The following is a 19739-nucleotide window of genomic DNA, read 5'->3' as shown; positions in this document are numbered from 1 at the left end:
AAAAAAAATCCTAATCTCAAGTTTAGCTAATATTAGTAGAAGTGGTTTGAAGATTGACTGAGTGCAGAAAACTCAGCTTCACACTCTTCACACCCTGAGAGCGAGGGTTACTTGAGCTTATTGTGCGACACTGTACGAGATCAGTGGAGTTTCTCCACGTTGGACTTAATCACCGGATCCGCCGAGAGGAGATCTCCCGGAGCATGTGATCATTCATCAAGATGCTTCTCTCCGCTCCTCTCTCTGGTTCGCGGCTACTCACCCTCCCCCTGTAGGAGCGTAGAGCCAGTGCTGAGTGCAGAGAGTCATGTGGCGGTGCCAGGGTAGAGGAGGAGCCCATCTAGTCTGAAAGACATGTTCACAGGAGCCGGTAAAGGCTGAGCGCCCAATGGACCCTGCACAGGGCAAACAGAGAGTCCTGGGAAATGTCTTAGAGTCATGGATGGGATGAGACCACCCTCTCCCCTTCCCCATAATGCTCCTCTTTGTCCAGGAACAGGGAAGGCATCATTATGATAGGTGCCTTCTTAATGTAAAGAATAGGTTACTATATGTATATTTTAAACGACATCAAGCATCAGAAACGTTTGAATCTCCAGGCTTTCTTCCATCTGAACCAGGGGTGGACGAAATGGACTTAGAGTTTTATTACCATTATTTTGTACTACTATACTTTGTAATAATTCTCCTGTGATGTCACACTTCCGTGAACTTTGTAACTGACAGCCATCTTGGCAGGCAATTGCTATGGAGTTGCTATGACAACAACAAACAAGCCACAAGCTTAAAACTAGCTCTCGCCTTGTTCCTATCTAATGGTGCGTTCACACCAAAAGCGTTGCGTGCGTCAAAAATGCGTCCCAAGCTTCAAGTTTGAAGCGTGTGCACCTTGAATGTAGACCAGGGGTCTCAAACTCTAGTCCTCAAGGGCCGCAGTCCTGCAACTTTCAGATGTGCCTCTGCTGCACCACCTGAATAGAATAATTAGGTCATTAGCAAGGCTGGGAGAACTGGGAGGAGGTAATTAAGCCATTTCATTCCAGTGTTTTGTACCTGTGGCACATCTAAAAACTGTAGGTCTGCGGCCCTCGAGGACTGGAGTTTGAGACCCCTGATATAGACGCTTGACATTTTGCTCTTCACCTAGCATTTCTTGCGTCTGGTTTACGTTCAAAGTCTATGTGGAGGCGCGTCAAATGTGTCAGCTCTAGCCGTTGTTCTCCGTTGGAAGCCTTGGACGCTTCAAACCCTCCAAACGGTTAAGATTTCGTTGCGCTAGACGCTCAAAACGTGCCTCCACGACCCTCCACGCGCATCCACATAGACTTTAAATGTAAACCAGATGCGGCTGACGCTCAAAATGTGTTTGGTGTGAACGCACAGCTACTCATAAACAGTGTAAGTACATAAAACATATTACTCGATTACAGTTTTTATGTACTCTACCTACCTCTGTCTAATACTAAGATAAATATCGGTGATATATGATGTAGTACTTACTGCCGAACTAGTAAAATTAGCTTAGCTAACAAAGCTTTAACCTGGTAGCTAAGACGGACATGTAGCCTACGTGTTTGTTGTGTTTGTTACTACATGTACTCACTCTGCCGGTCACCAGAAGCTTGTTATTCCTGCGAAGTGTGTACGTCCTTTACAAATTAATTGAAACACTGATGATATGCATCCCAGATTTAGGCACTTTTTCTGTTCACTAGTTAACTCTATCTTAGTATGAGATCGGCGGCAGCTTGTCCACATCGTCTGACATGTTTTCCTTCTCCATCTCATACGGACCGATCACGACAGCAGCCATTTTGTTCATGTGTCTTTCTCTTGCACATTTGTCAAGAGTGTCCACATATTTTGTTATTGTTGGTCTGGAAGCCATGGGTCCGCCATGCTTTGTGCTGCACTTGCCTACTAAGATGGCACCGATCACTTCTGGTTCAGACTTGTGGGAACTATGTACTGTGATAAAGGTATAAATGATGATAAATAACTATTTATTAAAAAAATACCTTTTAGGTTTTGGACCTATAATGAATAAGATCCATTTCCTGCAAAAAATTTTTACTAGTTTATTTGCTTGATTTTAGATTTTTTAATTTTGACTCGACAGTTTTTGCACTCTGACATCTTATTATTATAGTTTAACCTTTTTTAATGCTTATTTTTCTGTAGATGTCTATTGTACAGAAAAACACTATCTTGTTAAACTTTGGATAAAGGTTGTTGCCCACTGGATGCGGCTTTTCCAGCTCCATCGATGTTTGGTGGTTGATTTTTGTTGATGGACTTAAACGAACATACTTTATTCAGCCTTTCTGTTGAAGTCTTGTTCATGTTTTTGTTTTGTAGCCAAATGGCATGCTTCTCTCTTTTTGAGAAAAAAAAACTTCTCTGGATGTTTTCATGAGATAAAAAAGGGAAACTAAAGAAAAAATCTTTGTGTTGTACTTAACATTTTCAGTTAAAAAAGATATAAATTTGCCATTATTAAATTTTTTTTTGCAAAAGATGTTGGAAGGTCATGTTTGTCTTGAATTACAGTCAGGAGCCACTCAAAATTCATGCAAGGGCCACGAATGGCCCTGGGGCCGCACTTTGAACACCCCTGCTCTAGAACATGTGCCATCCTCTGGTATAGATGATGGACGGCAACGCATCCCTGTGATGTGACCAATAAAGCTGCACATTAGTGCCGCTGCCTGCAGGGACTCTGGATCAATCAGGCCCTTCACCAGTTTGTTCACCACTTTTGTAGCCACTCATTGTCATTGTCTTCCTTAGCGTCTTTCATTTTCATACCCACAAATAAACTAAAATCATCACACATCTGTTTATCTATGTGAGTTTGGTATTTTAAAAAAAATCTATTGGTAAATATGAGTAGAAATGGCCAAATCAGTCATATAATTTGATTTAATTGCCATATTTTCCAGACTATAGAGACATAGTACAAGCCTCAGCTACAAATTTTTTGAAAAAAACTGGAAACGTACGTACGGTATATAAGCCGCACCGGGCTATAAGCCGGTGGTATCTCTGCCTCTCTCGGTTTTCCATAAGGACCCAGCAGAGCGCAGCGTCCTAATAAATCTGCTGAATTTATTAAGGACGCTGCTCTCCGTCTCCAACGCCGAACCATGGTTTCGTTCACGCTGAGCTTACATGCAGCGGCTCTATTTCCTGTACTGCCAGATTGATAGCCTTCAACTTAAAAGCTGCATCATATGAGTTTGAAAACATTTCTTCGTGGTGCCTGCTGCTAGCATGTGCTAGGTCAAAGGAAAATGGGCACTTTCTTCTTTGATTTCCAATTTTGACTTCCAATGATTGGTCCTGCTAAAGAGCCCCCCGATGGTTGAAGGAAAATCCACAGAAAAGCCGCACCGGGCTACAAGCCGCATGGTTCAAAGCGTGGGAAAAAAGTAGCGGCTTATAGTCCGAAAAATACGGTATTTTATTTTCTAAAACTTGAACCCTATTCTTGCCATTTGGGCTGGTTGTTGATGAAGTATAACAGATTATGACGCATGAGCGAGACAAAATGACACCGAGAACAAGACTGAGCATTATTTATGAAAACATGTTTGTATCACCGGCTTTAAAAGGCTGCAGGGTGCAAAACGTCGGCCGGTGTGTGCAAAGCGTCCCGCGAAAGATGTACCTGGAAAATCTTGAGCGACCGCCATGAACTGACTTAGGAACATTTTGTGCTGCTAGGACCTGCTGTGAGCAACACATGCATGTTTACTGATGTAGCTGCGCTTCTGTTAACATAATTATCAAATTCATTTTGTATTTGCAGTTTTATTGGGGGGGGAAAAAATGAAACCAAATATTCTAATTGTAGTTTTTGACTCAGCAAACTGTCTTTATTTTTAGAGCACTTTTCATATTTAACAGGGACAACACTGTACAATAACAAAATGGTGAAATAGACAAGGGGAACATGGAACAAAACAAAAAAAAATTCACAAAAAATGTGCCATTAACCAAAGTTCTGCTGGAAACAATTGTGTTGGTGTTAGGAAAATATACTAAGTAGGAATAAAAATTGAGCATAGCTTCTTAAATCCTTGAAGATCACAAAAAATAAAATAAATGAACACACAAATAGAAGACAATATATGAACAACAGGTAGAAAATAAATAAATGCAGAACAAATCTAAAATCTACATTTAATTTTGTAAAACTAGAGTAAAAAAATGTAATAAAAAATATAAAAGTACACAAATAAAGGTAAAAAATAGAAAATGTAAAATGCACGCTTTATTTGAGCAAGTGGTGTACAATAAAAATGAAAAACAAACCAAAATCTACATTTAATTCAAACTACTAGTATAAAATATAAAAATAAATAAATAACTTGATTAAAAAGTAAAAAAATAAACTGAAATCTGCCTCAAGAGTCCAATATAATTAAATAAGTTAGGCTTAAAAAAACAATAAATGATTTAATAAACAAATACTAGTAAATTCATACATTTCATACTGCCATAGAAGTATTAGAAACTAAAATTGACATTTAATTCAGACAACTAGTATAAATTAAGTTAATTACAAAGTACATAAAAACAAATGAAATAGAAGTAAAACGGAATCCGATATAATTAGATAAATTAGTTTAAAGACAGCAGTATAACAAACTAAAATCTAAATTTAATTCAAACAACTAGTATAAAATAATAAATTATATTAAAAAAATAAATAACTTAATTAAATAATGTAATTAACTTAAATTAACAGTTATTTTTCATGTTAAAAAATTGCTTTGTTTATGTTTTACATAAAAATGAATAGAACTAAATTGAAATATAACTAGTTTAGTTTAAAAAATTATAAATGATTACATGAAGAAATACAAGTAAAATTAAACATACATTTAAATCAAATAACTGCTGTAGAACTGCAATTATACTGGCAGTAAAACAAGTCATAGTAAATAAATTTTGTTTATATACTTTATTTTGTTTCTAAAAGTCGTCTGAAAATATGTTATTAGTTTCCTTTGTAACATATTTGGTCTTTTGAGCACTAGCTGACCTAGAGTTCAGGATTTTTAAATGTTATAGAGGCATAATAAACTGGAGTATTTCTGTTAAAAACTTTCCTCTTTCTTTTTCTTTTTTCTGCAGGAGTTCTTTGATCACGCAAAGAAGCTGTGGGACGACGAAGGAGTGAAGGCGTGCTTCGAGAGATCCAACGAATACCAGCTCATCGACTGCGCACAATAGTAAGAGTCCAGCGAACGCATCGCTGTTATAAGAACCAGGAAGCAGGTTCAGTTTCAGCCTGCTGGGTTTGGGTTGTCCGGTTTTGGTTGTGTGTTTTTGGAGCTGGAAGCCACGGCGTTCTGGTGTCGGGTCATAACGTGAACACGGCTGAGATATGTTTGCTCTGGGTGTGGCGAGCCGAGCCGCGATTGTAGTCAGCCTTTGGAAAATCATACATATATCTCCTCACGTCAGCGTGTTTGACATGTCTCCATGGCGATATGCAAAGCCGGGTCTGACCTGCGCTGAAATGTGGCCAGTGTTGGACCTCTTTGGAGCCATTGTATTGATTCAACAGCAGCCTGAGAAGCAATGCGGGTCAGGGTTTCTCTTGGAGCAGCGGGCTTTCCTTCACACAGGACATTTGTGCTTTAGATACTGCTGTTGGGAAATGCTGAGAGCTGCAAGGTGCAGCTACTGGTGAGTCTTTCCATGGTGCCCTGGATTGTTTGGAAGGCTCATCCAGTACCTTGGACACAGCAGAGGGCCTCTTCTGTTGCCTGTAAAAGGAAGTTTGGACATGCAAAGTGACTCGCCGATTGCAGTACTCTTCTTCTGCTTCCCCTCTTGGTTCACATGTAAATAACAGTAGGTTTACGGTGGCCAAATCCAGATCATGAATGCTCTTAAAGGCCCAGTTGTGCCAGAATGTATTGATAAAACCTGTTCACAAACTGTGAAAATATCAATCAATTCTTAAAGTTAAATAATATTATTGAACATATTTTCAGACCCTCCAGGATTTTGTGTTTGTGGTGCTAATTTGGAAATATTTGCAATATTTGCGCTTATTTATGACTGTAAATGCGACTTCTATTCTAAAAACTTCTAAAAAAAAAACTCACTGTTGGCAGGACGTCCGCGCGTCCTTAAAAAGTCTTAAATTCATGAATTTAAAATTAAAGCCTTAAAAAGTCTTAACTTCTTTAACAAAAAGGCAAGCTGGTCTTTAATATGTTATTCCTTGGTCTTACATTTAGTCTTGACAGGACCATTGAATCTCATATATTTTCTGTTGTGCAAAAGTTTGAATCACACTCTGACCTCTTCATTGCATTCTTGTGACTAAAGATAGGTTAGGCTACCGCTAACTAGCTGCTAATATAACCTTGCTAGCTAGCTTGCTTGCTTTATTGCATTTATCATGGCATATTTATTGCCAGTTAACAGGACGAAGTCTGTACATTTTTGTGTAGATATAGGTCTTAAATTCATCATGGTCTTAAAAAGTCTTAAATTTGAGTGGTGAACCCTGATTGGGTCACACATAGTCTTCATTGACAATTTTGGTCCCGCAATCAAAAACGTAAACAAGTGGAGTTTTAAAAACAGTTCTGTAGCTAAGAATGAGCTTTTTAGCAACAAATGCAACATGTGGATCCATGACACAATTGATAGAGATAGAATAGAATAGAATATAGAATAGAATAGAATTACTTTATTCATCCCAGCAGGGAAATTATTTCGCAGGTACAGCAGCATAGAGACAAGACACACAACAACCATCACTGAGTAGCAATTGTAGACAAGATAAAATAAAAATAAAATATAACATGCTGTCAATATAAAAAGCAGCTTAGAGCAGTCCTTGCAAAGATTAAAAAATGCAGAAACAGTATGTATATGTAAATATATGTACAGCAAGTGTGCCACAGTGCAGTTGTGCGAAATTGGACTGATTTGTGCAGAACAGTGATTTAGCTTTTATTGTACAGTGAGATGGCATGTGGCAGGAAGGATTTCCTGTATCTGTCCCTACGACAGCGGAGCTGGAGCAGCCTATGTCAGAAGGTGCTCCGCTGTCTGTCCACTATGTGGTGGAGAGGGTGCTGTTTATTGTCCATAATAGACAGAACCTTCTTCAGTGTCCTCCTCTCCACCACAGTTTCCAGGGACTCCAGCCTTAGTCCCAGTACAGAGCCAGCTTTCCTGATGATTTTGTCTAGTCTATTGGAGTCGCTGGCTCTGATGCTGCTTCCCCAACACACAGTAGCAAAGAAGATGGCACCGGCAACAACACTGTGATAGAAGGTCTCCAACATCTTGCTGCACACATTGAAGGATCTCAGCTTCCTTAAAAAATAGATATCCTGATACAACCGCTTTAGTTGCGATACAATGCCAATATTGCATCGGCTGATATAGATATTGACACGATGCTATATAAGCATAAATCATACGTACTTTTATTACTTATTTTAGTGGAAAATGTTAGGGATATTACTCAAACAGAGAACAATAGTCCACAACAAAAGGTATGAGAACAACTGACCCATATGTTATTAACCAACGGATCTCGGTGCGGGATTCAAGCGCTGCTGGATAGAAATGCTAGAGTGGAGTGTTTCTAACGGCGTGCTAACATTGGAAATTTTAGATGTATGCTAATTTGACTCATTTTTTGGCTGATATCGGACTTATTTCCAACAATGTCGGATTGGGACAACCTTAACAATTGATGAATATGTGGAAAATCACCTGTATAGTGAAGGATTTATGATATTGTGGGCCTGTTTCTGTTTCAAATATACAGATCACAGCTGGCACGAGTATCTGAATCCCATTAATACTTATGACTCCTTGTAAAAACTTATAACTTCCTAATTTAATTGATATACACCTTAATATTCATTAATATGTAAAGTGTAAACTGTCTTAGCACTATTGCAGAAGCTAATATCTACAGTTTCTCTATCGCTGCTTCTGAGGAGATAAAGATTGCAGCCAATCAGCGGAAACTCCTGGATTTGCTGCTGTGCCGATAGCGTGTCAGGTAGCTTTGCTCTCAGATATTCAAGCTGCATTTTCTTCTGAATATAAAAAAAAAAAAAATAAATCCACAAATAATCTAATGGTATATTCCACAGAAAAATACGCAAATATTACCGAACTGCGAATACCAGCATATTTTTCCCCCTCATGCAATAAATGTCTTGAAATTAAAGGTTGGATTTATCTAGAGATTATTCTGCTGCAATAAAATGATGAATTTATTTTTAGCTGCTTTTCACATCTTTATCAGGTGCCGTCTGAAGGAGCGCTGCCCGTTGGAAGTTGTCCCCTCTTATCTTTAAAGTTGGCTCCTCTTTATCTCCAAGGGTTTGGCCAAAGGCATGTCTGTTAGCCTGTGTTTTAACAATCCTGTTGCATACATCTCGGTCTTCTCTGACATATTTTTATATTTTTAACTTCACATCGATGCTTTTCCTTGCCGTGGAACAGGAGAGTGGAAGTCAGGTGATGCTTGGAAAGTCACATGAATCTGTAAGGTGGAGCTGAAACAATCCCCAGCCTGTGTTTGTCTTCGCTGCTCCGAGTCAGTGCCGCAACTGGATAAATATAAAACCAACCGAACAAAGTATTTTTTTAAAAAAAAGAGCAGGTTGGGCGTATTTAAGTCCGAATCCTTAAAGTGACATCAAAGTGACATCATGTAAAAATTCTGGCGTCGTAAACGTTTCAGGTCTTTTATTACTTCCTTTTTACAGCCCTGTAAACACTGCACTCTTCTGAGTGTTGAAATCCTGAAGAGTGTGCTGTATTGTAAGTAAAATCAGTATTATCAGTGCAGGCTAAGCGCTGATAACACAGCTGTCCTGTGACATGAGCAAACATTAACAGAGGGGAATGAAGACAAAAGTGTGGATTATATAAACTGAGCAGCTTGCTGTGTGGTTTTAATAAGCCTACCTAAACGTAGTCACAGTATTTCTTTCTGTATTTCTGCTACACTTCTATCCATATTTTCTTCTGTTGGCAATAGATTTCCACTAGGCATGATCCAAAACTGCAATCGGTGCAGTCCTAGTTACAATTAGATCAGTCTTATTTGTGTTTTAGCTTAGGTCAGTTCTTAGCTGTTTTAGCGTATGTTCATACGTATGTTCAAGTCAGTACCAGACCTTTAAAAAGTTCTACCTGTGCAGTTTTCCTGCTAAAGAAAAGTGTTTCAAATCTAAAACTTTAAATCATTTTGCTATGGCTTCAAGTCATTTCAGTGAGATTCAAGAGAAAGTGTTGGAGTGAGTGGAGTTTTCTCCAGGTGTGTGAAGCATAGATTAACACATTACTAAGCACTGCTGGTCAACTGGCTTAAAGAGGACTGCTAAAGTTTCAGGGTTTCCCCCAAAAAACTTGCTAAGCCCAGTGCTCGGGGCGCTAGAGGCGCTGAGGTAGACGGCCACCATGTTTTGACTTAAAAAATGTTACAGTTGACAGGAAATTTGAAAATACCACCTGATAGCTTTGTGTTATTGGAAGACTGGAATATTAATATTTAAACACCAATTATAAAGTCTTAAAAAAGGCAATAATTAAAAAAAAAACTAAAATAAATAAACAATGCTAAGCATGTGGGAGCACAAGTAAAGACTGGTGGCCCGCCAGGCTTATAATGCACTGTGGGAAACTCTGAGTTTATTGTAGTAGTTGTGAGTTTTTGATTACTTAACATCAGCTTAAATTATAACAGCATTTCTTATACTTGTCTTTAAGCATGGGCTACAAAAATTACAGCCAAAAACTGTCAGTTTGATCTTAGTTCTTTTTGTTTCCCAAAAATATAGTAGCTTTCCTTCAGCCAGCTGACCAGCAGTACACAGCAAATGGTGAAGCACTGCAAGATCTTACCAAGTATTTTTAGTCTCATTTCTAGTGCATATATTTTAATATACTTGAAAGAAGACTACACTAAGTTACAAGTAACTTTTCAGCAAGATATAAAAGCTTGTTTTATGTAAATAATTCCTTAATATTAATGAAAAACTACTAATTCTATTGGCAGATTATTTCATTTATAACAAAGCAAAAATTTCTCCATGTTACTTTTAAAACCATAATCAGGTGAAAGGCCCATGAAAACGTCAGATTATGATTAAAACTGATTAATTAGGTTATAGTAAATAATTACATGTTGTAATACCTTGTTGCTAAGAAACTAACAGAGCTACTGTCTAAAGTTTTCTATAAAAATAGGTGTAATTTTATGAATGTTGTTCATTTATAAACAGCAACATGTAAAATAATAAAATAAAATTACAAACATAAAATCGATTAATCGTGATGAATCAATTATCTTTATTTAATCATTAGATGTTGACAGAACACAGTCAGAACAGTAATTTAAGTCAGAACTTTTATAAAAAAGTATATACATTTTGGATTTAAGATTTCTAAAATACTTTTGTCAGTACTGATAATGAGACGCTGATCAGTAAATCATCCTCATAACTTTCTCGTTTCTGCTCCAAGATTGTAAAGTGAACCTTTTGTTCAGTATCATTTATGGTGTTTTATTGATTTTCTTTCTAATCACTCTTTATCTTGTTTTAAAAAAACACCGCAGAGACCAAAAACCTGCTGTTGGAAGAGAAAACGTTGAGACCTGGAGTCTGGAAATTGTCAGAGTAACGAGGCCTCTTGCTTGCTTCCTCTTTCTGGTTCTAACGTGTGAGTCGGCTCTCTCCGCGCAGGGCCCAGACTCTCTGTCCTACCTGGCAGCGGTGCAGCCTGTGTGTGTAAAAGCTTCACACACATGCGCGTTGACACCTGTTGTTGTTAAGTCCACTCGCTGGAAACGCTGGCAGACGGGTTCTGCTGCCAAACGGGTTAAAAGGAAGAGAGCAAAGTTCAGCATGTTCAGGCCTGGTTGCTTTACTTTTTTTTTTTAGTGCAGTAGCACTGCTGCTACATACAATCCACAGTTTTATTTTATTGTGCGTTTATTTGTGTTGTTTGTGCTGTCTTAGATCATAAACGTGATAAGGCTGCTTTCAGTCGCAGAGTAAATTAAAGAGGAAGTTGGCCCACATGAAGGCTTGTGGAGGAGGGACAGATTGCTTTGCATACCAACAGTCAAATATGTTTCGTTGTGAAACCGCAAAAAGCAATCGAGCTTAGCTGGATGCGCGTCCTGTTTTAGATTTTATATAAAAGCAGACGTTCCACCTCTGCCGTTGTCCTTCACAGACCTTGCTCCACTCACTGCAGATATTTTTTCCAGTAGGCCTAATGCTGGCCGGCCCATCGGACACAGGCACAGGAAATAAAGTACAGGCCGATGGCGAGAGCTTGTTATGCCAAAGAGCATGTCTGTATCGACGCTTTCGGAATCCTGTCACCCATTGATCCGCTCCTCTGCGTTGCACATTTATACGTTTTAAGAGCACAGATATGTGTCTGCCAGCTGATTGATTATGAGCTATTTTCAGCTGCAGCGGGCCAGTTCCATTGCAGTGCCTTGGATGTGTCAACGGCAAAATCAAACACGCGAATCTGACCTCCCCTGAGCCTGGTCCCGGGAAGCTCCTGCATGTACATGTGTTTGTGAAACAGGTGCCGTGTTGGTGCACTACGGCGGCGCAGCGAGGACAGAAAGAGGGCTGCTCCAGGTGCCACTGCCCGGCGGTTTTACTACTCAAACCTCATGAACACTGGCTAACACAAGTTGTGTAAAATGTTTAACCTGAGAAAAAACTACAATGAATCAAACTGCTGTTAAAAATGTAAAATATTATAGTTAAAGTAATGGCTAGCGTTTTTTATTTTTGCAATAACACTTCATTACGCAAAAGGGAAATTAAATGTTGTCGTAACTCACGTCAGCAACGTACTTTCAGAGTCATATTAGATGTTGATGCCCTTGGCAGCAAGGATCTCATGTAGCAGTCAGTCTTACAACGAGCCTGAAAAGGCCTCTGACTGAAGACTGTAGCTGGATGGCGGTCTCATGACGGTTATGTCATGCTGACTACATAGAGACGATATTCCACAGTAACATGTCTTGGCTGACTCTATCTGTTGTTGGCAAGCACTGCTATTCCACTTCATTTGCTTTTGCTGCTCCTCTTTAAATCTGTCTGGCCGTATGGTCAGAAAGCCAGGTAGAGAGACGTTCGAGTAGGAGGCTTAATCCTCGCCCATTATGATCGATGGAAGAGATGGTTTGAACTCCTTCCTTCTGTCTCTGCTCTGAATCCATAAAGTTTTATTTTCAACTCTTCTGGGATTTAAGGTTTTAGTTCAGATATTTTAACTTTTGAAATAAAAAAAACCCCAAACAAACTTATTTATAAAATATATTTTGCAGCCCTCATGTGATTTCATTTTGACAGTTTCTCTTTCTTGGTTTGGGATTTTCCCACCATCTTTATTTCTGTGTCAACTGGCTTCACTTATGGATGACCAGCGTCGCCTTCTTCTGGATGATGGCCAAACTACAACACCAGCAGAAGGATTAACTGATTTGATTAATCAATTGGAACTCATTTTAACCTAATAAACCATTAATCAACACTTAGTAGTAAGTGGATAAATTGTTAATTATGTACAGAAGTGGGCAGGGTACCCAAAAGTTGTACTCAAGAAAGAGTACTTCAACATATTTTTACTTAAATAAAAGTAAAAAGTAGCCGTCCAAGAAATCACTAAGAGTTAAAAAATAACTGGTAAAAAGTCTACTCAAGTACTGAGTAACTGATCAAATTATCAATCATCTAATATTTAAAAATTTCACTCTCAGACGAACCAAAATATAAAGTTAAGTGGAAATGTTGGTATGTTAAGGACGTAAATGACAATCATTCTTATAAGTAACAAAACATAGCAAAATCAGGCAAAATAAAATTTGTCCCAATCAGTTTCTTTTAATAAAAAACTTATGAAACTTTAACAAGTTTCTGCAGGTGTGTGTCTGGTGAATTTTTGGTTAAAACATGTTTGTCTTTCATTCAGTGGATAGAAAATCCAGACATTTTACTCAAGTAAGAGCAGAAATACTTCATACTAATAAAATTACTCAAGTGACAGTAAAAAGAACAGCGTAGTAAAAATACTCCTAATTTATTTATTTTTTTCAGAAAAGTAACAGAGTAAATGTAACTAATTACTACCTAACTCTGATTATGTGTCAGCTCTGGTCTATGGACGATTTCTCTTTGTCATTATGACCAAAATTGCGATTAGGCCTCAAAGGTCGATCAGTTATTCCACAAATCTGTAAGCCAATAATCAGGATCTTCCACTGTAACCTCCACAACATTCCTTAAAAGTATTTATCATCCTGTCATGTAGCAATGTTGCCAGTTCAAAGGACACATCTGGTGTGAGTTTATAATGAACCATCGGCCGGCGTGTCGCCTCCGGTCCTCTGACTCCAGGCCCGGTGGTTTAGCGGGTCGCTGTAAACTTGGCCCAGGTTTGAGACGGACCGCCGACAGATGCACAAACGTACCTGGAGCTGGCTGTAGTTCTCGGCCTCGGCCGGGGTTTTGTGCTGGTCACGGGACCCCGTCACCAGCCTGGGGGCCGCTGACACAGTCGTCTTGAACAGTAAAGTGCTAAGAATGGCGGCCATTGTCGGCCGTTCCCGGCCCTCGGAGCGCTCCGCAGAAACAGAGAGGCTACGCTTCGCAAACTGCTGCTTCTGTTCATGGAGGAGAACATGAGAGCCATATTTACACACCCACTGGATGTCACCGCCGCTGGTTTGTCACCAACAAAAAACATTTTTCAAGTGATCCTGATGGCTTCACTTGTCTTTGAATTTATTTATTTAATTTGATTTATCTTAAAAAAATTTTACTTAGAAGGCAAAATGTTTCCAGGTTAATTTTGGTCATAAGATAGCAAAAATCCACAATTTTGTTTAAGATTTGGGAAACTAGAAGAATATTCAGTTTTTTTATACGTATGTAAAACAATATGCAACAAGCAAGTAGTTGAATATGAAAGAATTAGAATAAGAATCAAGATGATTTTAAAACAAACCTTTAAAGAAAGAGTTGAACATTTTTGTCCTTAAAGGATTGCTGAGCAAAGTTGTAGGTGGCAACTAAAAGTTATTATTTTAGTTTCAGATATCACAAATAGAAAGTACATAAATAATAATAATAATAATAATAAATAATAATAATTTAACTAAATGTGTAAAGTGCTACTACAAATAATAATAGTGATTATAATAATAGTAAATAATAATACAAATAGAAATAAATATCTATATTACTACTACTAACAATAATGAAATTAAATGTTTAAATTGCTATTACAAATAATAGCAATATCAATATTATTATTAAATTTGTTATATTTAGTAATATAAGTAAATATGTACATTACTTCTACAAATTATAATATTGTAATAACTGTAATACTAATGGTAAAAAATTAATAAGAATAATTATTAGTAATAGTAGCAACAGTAGTGTTATGGCCAATTGAACAAAAAAATAAAATAATGATGCTTTTATCTGTTTAGCCTTTTACAGAAACAACTAGTTCGACCACGGTGCTTTACAATGGGTAAAATAAAATAAAACATTTAAAACACAAGGAATAAAACAATGATAGGACAAAAGCACAAAAAACAAAATATTTAATACATATTATTTTATCTAATGGGATAATAAACTCTATTGACACATTCACAACTTAATTGTAGCCAATAATGAAAACCCGATCCGTTCCTCCTAAAAGGATTCATAAAAGGCCTTAATCCAGATTAACAGAAACATTGGTGTCACTTGTTTTAATCAGATGACCCTCCTGTCAGCTGACTGCAGAATAATCAAAGACAACTCTCTGTGTGTGTGTGTGTGTGTGTGTGTGTGTGTGTGTGTGTGTGTGTGTGTGTGTGTGTGTGTGTGTGTGTGTGTGTGTGTGTGTGTTTTGTTACATGATTTCTGAGTAAAGCGGAGCGGTTTTTGATGTGAGCAGTGGAAGCTCAGTGGGACTCGCTGCTGCTGCTGTCCTGGAGGTCGTTGTTTCCCCCCATGGGACTCTGGTTTCACCGGCCCTCTTGGTGTCTCTGGTTGTTTCTCTCTGGAGGCCAGAAAGCCATAGAGAAGATGTTACAGAGCACAAGAGAGCACATGTCATGTCTTCTCCGAACAGACAAATGTGTGTCTTTCCAACCCGAGCATCACTCAGCATCTGCTTTGTTCCCAACGCGAGGCGTTCCTCCACCTGCGAACCGTTCCTCCACCTGCGAACCGTTCCTAAGTGCGTTAGGTGGAGATCTGAAGCCTGTCGTAGATATCGCACATGAAAATCTCTCCGCCTGCTCAGGAGAGCGGCTATAACAGCCTAAAGCTGCCCCGCGTTGCATGCTACATGTCACAAGATTCGTTGTGCTGCCAGTGTGTTTTTATTTTGTTTCTAAAGACCAGAGGCTCAGACAGCCTCTGCTTACTTTTAATAGCCATGTTTCCATGTCATTGTCAAGCTGAACAGAAAACTCCACAAAGAAGCAGCTGCTTTGAGGTCAATATAAAGCTTAGCGCTCATGAGTTTCTCAAAAATCATTAAAATTACATGAAAATTAAACTTCATCTAATAAAAGTAGAGACTAAAATGTTTGTCTTAGACTGACTTTCTGCTCTCTTTGTAGTTTAGCATCTTTTTATTTTGCCTGATGCTGAACAGTTTGAGTTTAGCTTCTCCAATTTAGTCATTTTGCAGGATTTGCCGAGATAATCGGCCTGGAAAGGACTGATCGGTGCATCCTTAGTGAAAACATTTCAACAAGCAGAAAATGGTTTTAATCTTCTTTCTTCTGCAGCCTCAACATGCTAAAGCTGAAGCAACTCATAAAGAAATATTAGCAATTGTTTACTGGAAAGTCTTTTGACATACATGGTGTCTGTGCATCCTTAAAAAGTGTTACATTTTTAATGTATCTAAAATGAACGCCTTAAAATCATATGAATTTATTGGGAAAAACAAGTTTGCCTTAAATACATTAATAAAAGGACTTAAGTTTTGTTGTGGCTGGCTTATTTAATGTCATATATTCTAGTTACTTTTCTTTTTTTCTTGCAGACTTTACTGTCACACGCAGATACTCTCACTGCGTTCTGTAAATGCTACTGCTAATATACCCTAGCTAGCTAGTTTTTTTACTATTATTTAGGACAAATTTATCACCAGTTGGCTGGACGATCTTTGTCTTAGCCACCTTTTCTGCCAACCCATACAGTTTATTTATTTGTGATTTATTCTTTTTTGTACATTTCTGTCATGATAAAGGTCTTATACCCCATTTCTAATGGTCTTGAAAAGTCTTGATTTGGTGAAACCTGCAGAAACCCTGATTTATAAAACATTATTTTTCTCATAAAATTAAAAATGTGGAACCTCTGCTTGGATATTCAGATGCAGAAACGTTTCTAGTAGCCATGTTTCGTCTCTTGCAGAATTTGAATGTTTATTGTATAGATCTTATATTTTATAACTTAATCAACCGCGAACTGGATGTGAAACTATAAACTGGTCAGTTTGGCTTGGTAAAGCAGGCTCCTGTTCAACTTGCAGCTTGTATTTGTTTATTTCCTTTGGTAATACAATTTCTTTCAATGAAAATGGAGACAAATATTTAGAAAAATGTTCCAATTAACACCTAATCTAATTTAATTGTATAGTATTGTCTGAAAGCGTTATATGAAACCATTTTTCCAATCTGATCCCTGCTTGGACCAGACAATTCTTACAGATTATGATAAACCAAAATAATGCTAAGCCACTTTGTGCTGGTAGGTTAGTATTTACTGTATTCACGAAGCCATGCGTCCATACAGTAGAACTGCTTTAAATCATCAGGTATTAATGCAGGCATGAAACATCCACACATGGAGTTAGCATGGAGTTAGCATGTTCTCTCAAAAGTATGACTGTTGGGTTAATTGGTGTTTCTAAACTGGCCCTAGATGTGTGTGTGTGTTTGGGGGGGGGATCTCTACTCGTCTCTCACCTAATGAAAGATGAAAAGTTCAGGATTCACTGAACATTATTTTCCTGTATTATGAAAACATGCGGTTGTGATATAATTGTTGAAAACTGTGAGTGATTTGTTTTCTCTAAAAAACTGAATTTCTAAGTTCAGTATCAGGTGTTTTGTCAAGTTGGTCCAAACATTTTATTATTAATGCATGGGACACAATTGTCCACTAAATATCTCATGGCATTTATTGTATTATCATGTATTGTGATAAATTTCTTATCATAATAAGAATTTTGATTTATCGTTTTCACAGTAAATTATTACAGCTCTGGTTGGAAATAAATGTTGAAGATGTACCAAAAGGTTTTGGTTTCACAACTGCTAAGATTTTCAAAAGTTTTCTGCAGCATGCACTGCTGGCCCTCCCCCACCTGTTGCTGTGCACCGCTTTTCCGCTCACTAATAGAATTTAATCCCACGTTTTCCTCACTTTTAAAGGCAAATTTGCATTTTGGAAATATATTTGAAAGATGAGGTGTTGCTGTTTTAGTTTTTTGTTTGATTGTCTGTTTTGGGGGGGTTTTTCTCGTATTTTTTGTTTTCTGGTAAATCTGTCCGTGTCGCCTCATCAATGTAATGTCCCAGGACATTACATTGTACCAGTTACTAGTAAGTATTAAACATTACTAGGGCTGAAGCGATTAATTGTGATGAATCGATTATTGAAATGCTACGCTCTTTTTATTGCCTTTTTAGATAATAAAATGTATATTTTCTTAATTAAAAAAGGAATTTAATTGTTTATTTGCATCTTTTAATGCATTTCGAATATTGTATAAATGAGGCGTAAGTGGTTAAATGAGAAATCTGCAGAATGTGTTATTGTTTTACCCGATTAATTGCTAGCAAATAATTCTTAGCTGCAGCCCTAAATGTTACTTGAGCAGCAGGAGGAATCATTTTCTTGAAAATGAGAATTTCTTACTGACTACAAATATATTTAAATTTGCAATTTCACAAAACATAGTTTATATTCTCGTAACTCGCACCATTTTGTGTCCTAAAAAGACAAAAGCATCAGCACTCGTCTGTCTTAAAGCGATCTCAATCAACCTTTTTTTCTGTCTTCTCTAAGAGAGCCGTTTTGGTGAACGTGTGCAAACGGCATGAATTTGCCTGCTTTTGTTTGCTACGAGTCGGGTTGGTTGGAGGTAAAAAAAAAAAAAAGAGAGAGAGTTTCTGTTCCACTTAAAGGAGTGGAGCTAAAAATACACGTCTTTATTTTTGGGTTAAAATGTGCGTCCATTTTAAGGACCAGACAAAGAGCAGGGCTGGTGAATGGCGGATATCTCTGAGTGTTTTACTGTGCGCTTACAACACGCACACACACCCCGACACACGCACACACGCATCAGACGTGTATATATACCTCAGCCTCCTGTTGTCCAGGAGTGTACAGGCAGTCTGTGGAGGACAGCGGTGACGCTGCAGCTCCCCTGCTCAGAGACTGTGGAATGGTCGACCATGCACCCCTCCTCATGTCTCCTCCCCTCCTTCCTCTACTGCTCTCTCTCTTCACCGAGACTCCCCTCCTCCTCCTTCTCCTCCTCCTCCCTAACCCCCCTCTCTGTCGCTCTCTTCTCTCCCCCCCTTAGAGCTTATGTAAACTAGCTGTGGAGCCAGGGCAAGCTGAGGCTATTTTTAGCAGCAGCACTGCAGAGCAGAAACTGGCTGAGGTCACGTGTGCGCAGCCGAATCAAAGGGAGTATCCCGGCAATGCGCTGTAAACAAAAGGGAAGGTCAGCGGCAGAAGGTGAGACACAGAGCGCCTCTGTGCGCTGGTTTCGTCGTCCTGCCACCGCCGCTGCCGCTGCTTTCTTTCTCACGTTTTGGCGCCCGGACGTGAAAGCAGTCACTCTGCGAAAGGCGCTCTGTCTCCCCCTACCCTGCACACACGCAAGCTCCACCAAAGGCAGCGTTTGGACGTGCAAGCAGAGGTTTTGCTGTCTAATCGTGACATTGGCTCCTTGTTGCATCTGACCCCTCTGGGCATGCTCAGTGGGGTGCTGAAGGCTTCCCAGCCTTGCAGTGAGGCCCCAGGGTGGCGTTGTCCAGCCACACCCAGGCAGAAACATCTCCCCCCGCCTCGGCTACTAGTCAAACAAGCTTCAACTTTCACCTCCTGAGGAATGTGGTCAGAGGGGGACACGGGGCTATTTTTAGAAACCTTATATTCTTGTCAGTGGGGTTTGTTGACAGTTTGTGCTGCAGGATTGTTTCATCTGGCTGGGCCGACCGAGTTAGCTTCGAGGATAAGTTGAGTAAACATTCGGCGGCTAGCTCCAGTTTATCTATTACCGACCTTAACTAGAACTGATTTGCTGAAAGCTGCAACAGGTTAAATGAAGGCTGGATGTTTTATAAGGCAGCGCTGTGGACTCGATTTTCAAAAAAGATGAATTTGTGCGTTTTGTCATACATTTTATTGTTTATTCTGATAAACTTCTTCTTATTTCAAAATACATTCCAATTAATGATATTTAAAGCCTCCTAAAACTATACACATTTATATTTTATCCACATTTTTCAATTAAAGTATCAATAAATTTTAAAATATGTGTGCAGTTTACACACTTCCTCATTTGAGTTTTGCAGATGGGAAGGATTTTTATTTTAAACTACTTGTGTTTGTGGAGTTTTAATGTTCTGTCGTACAGTCACAGTTACCTAAAATAATAAATAG

At 38.5% G+C, this 19739-nt stretch overlaps 1 protein-coding gene across 2 annotated transcripts in view; it reads left to right on the top strand.

Annotated features, from left to right (window-relative positions):
• gnal (G protein subunit alpha L) overlaps window positions 1-19739 on the top strand; it is a 76131-nt gene that overhangs the window by 36816 nt on the left and 19576 nt on the right. For both annotated transcript variants that reach the window (XM_023335714.1, XM_005801973.3), the window contains exon 5: window positions 5143-5240. In XM_023335714.1, the coding sequence (XP_023191482.1) occupies window positions 5143-5240 (98 nt within the window). The remainder of the gene's footprint in view (window positions 1-5142; window positions 5241-19739) is intronic.

This window comes from Xiphophorus maculatus, chromosome 6 (genome assembly GCF_002775205.1).
Source record: "Xiphophorus maculatus strain JP 163 A chromosome 6, X_maculatus-5.0-male, whole genome shotgun sequence".
Lineage (NCBI taxonomy): Eukaryota > Metazoa > Chordata > Actinopteri > Cyprinodontiformes > Poeciliidae > Xiphophorus > Xiphophorus maculatus.
The sequence above is the reverse complement of the archived record's forward strand: the minus strand, read 5'-3'. Positions and strand labels throughout refer to the sequence as shown.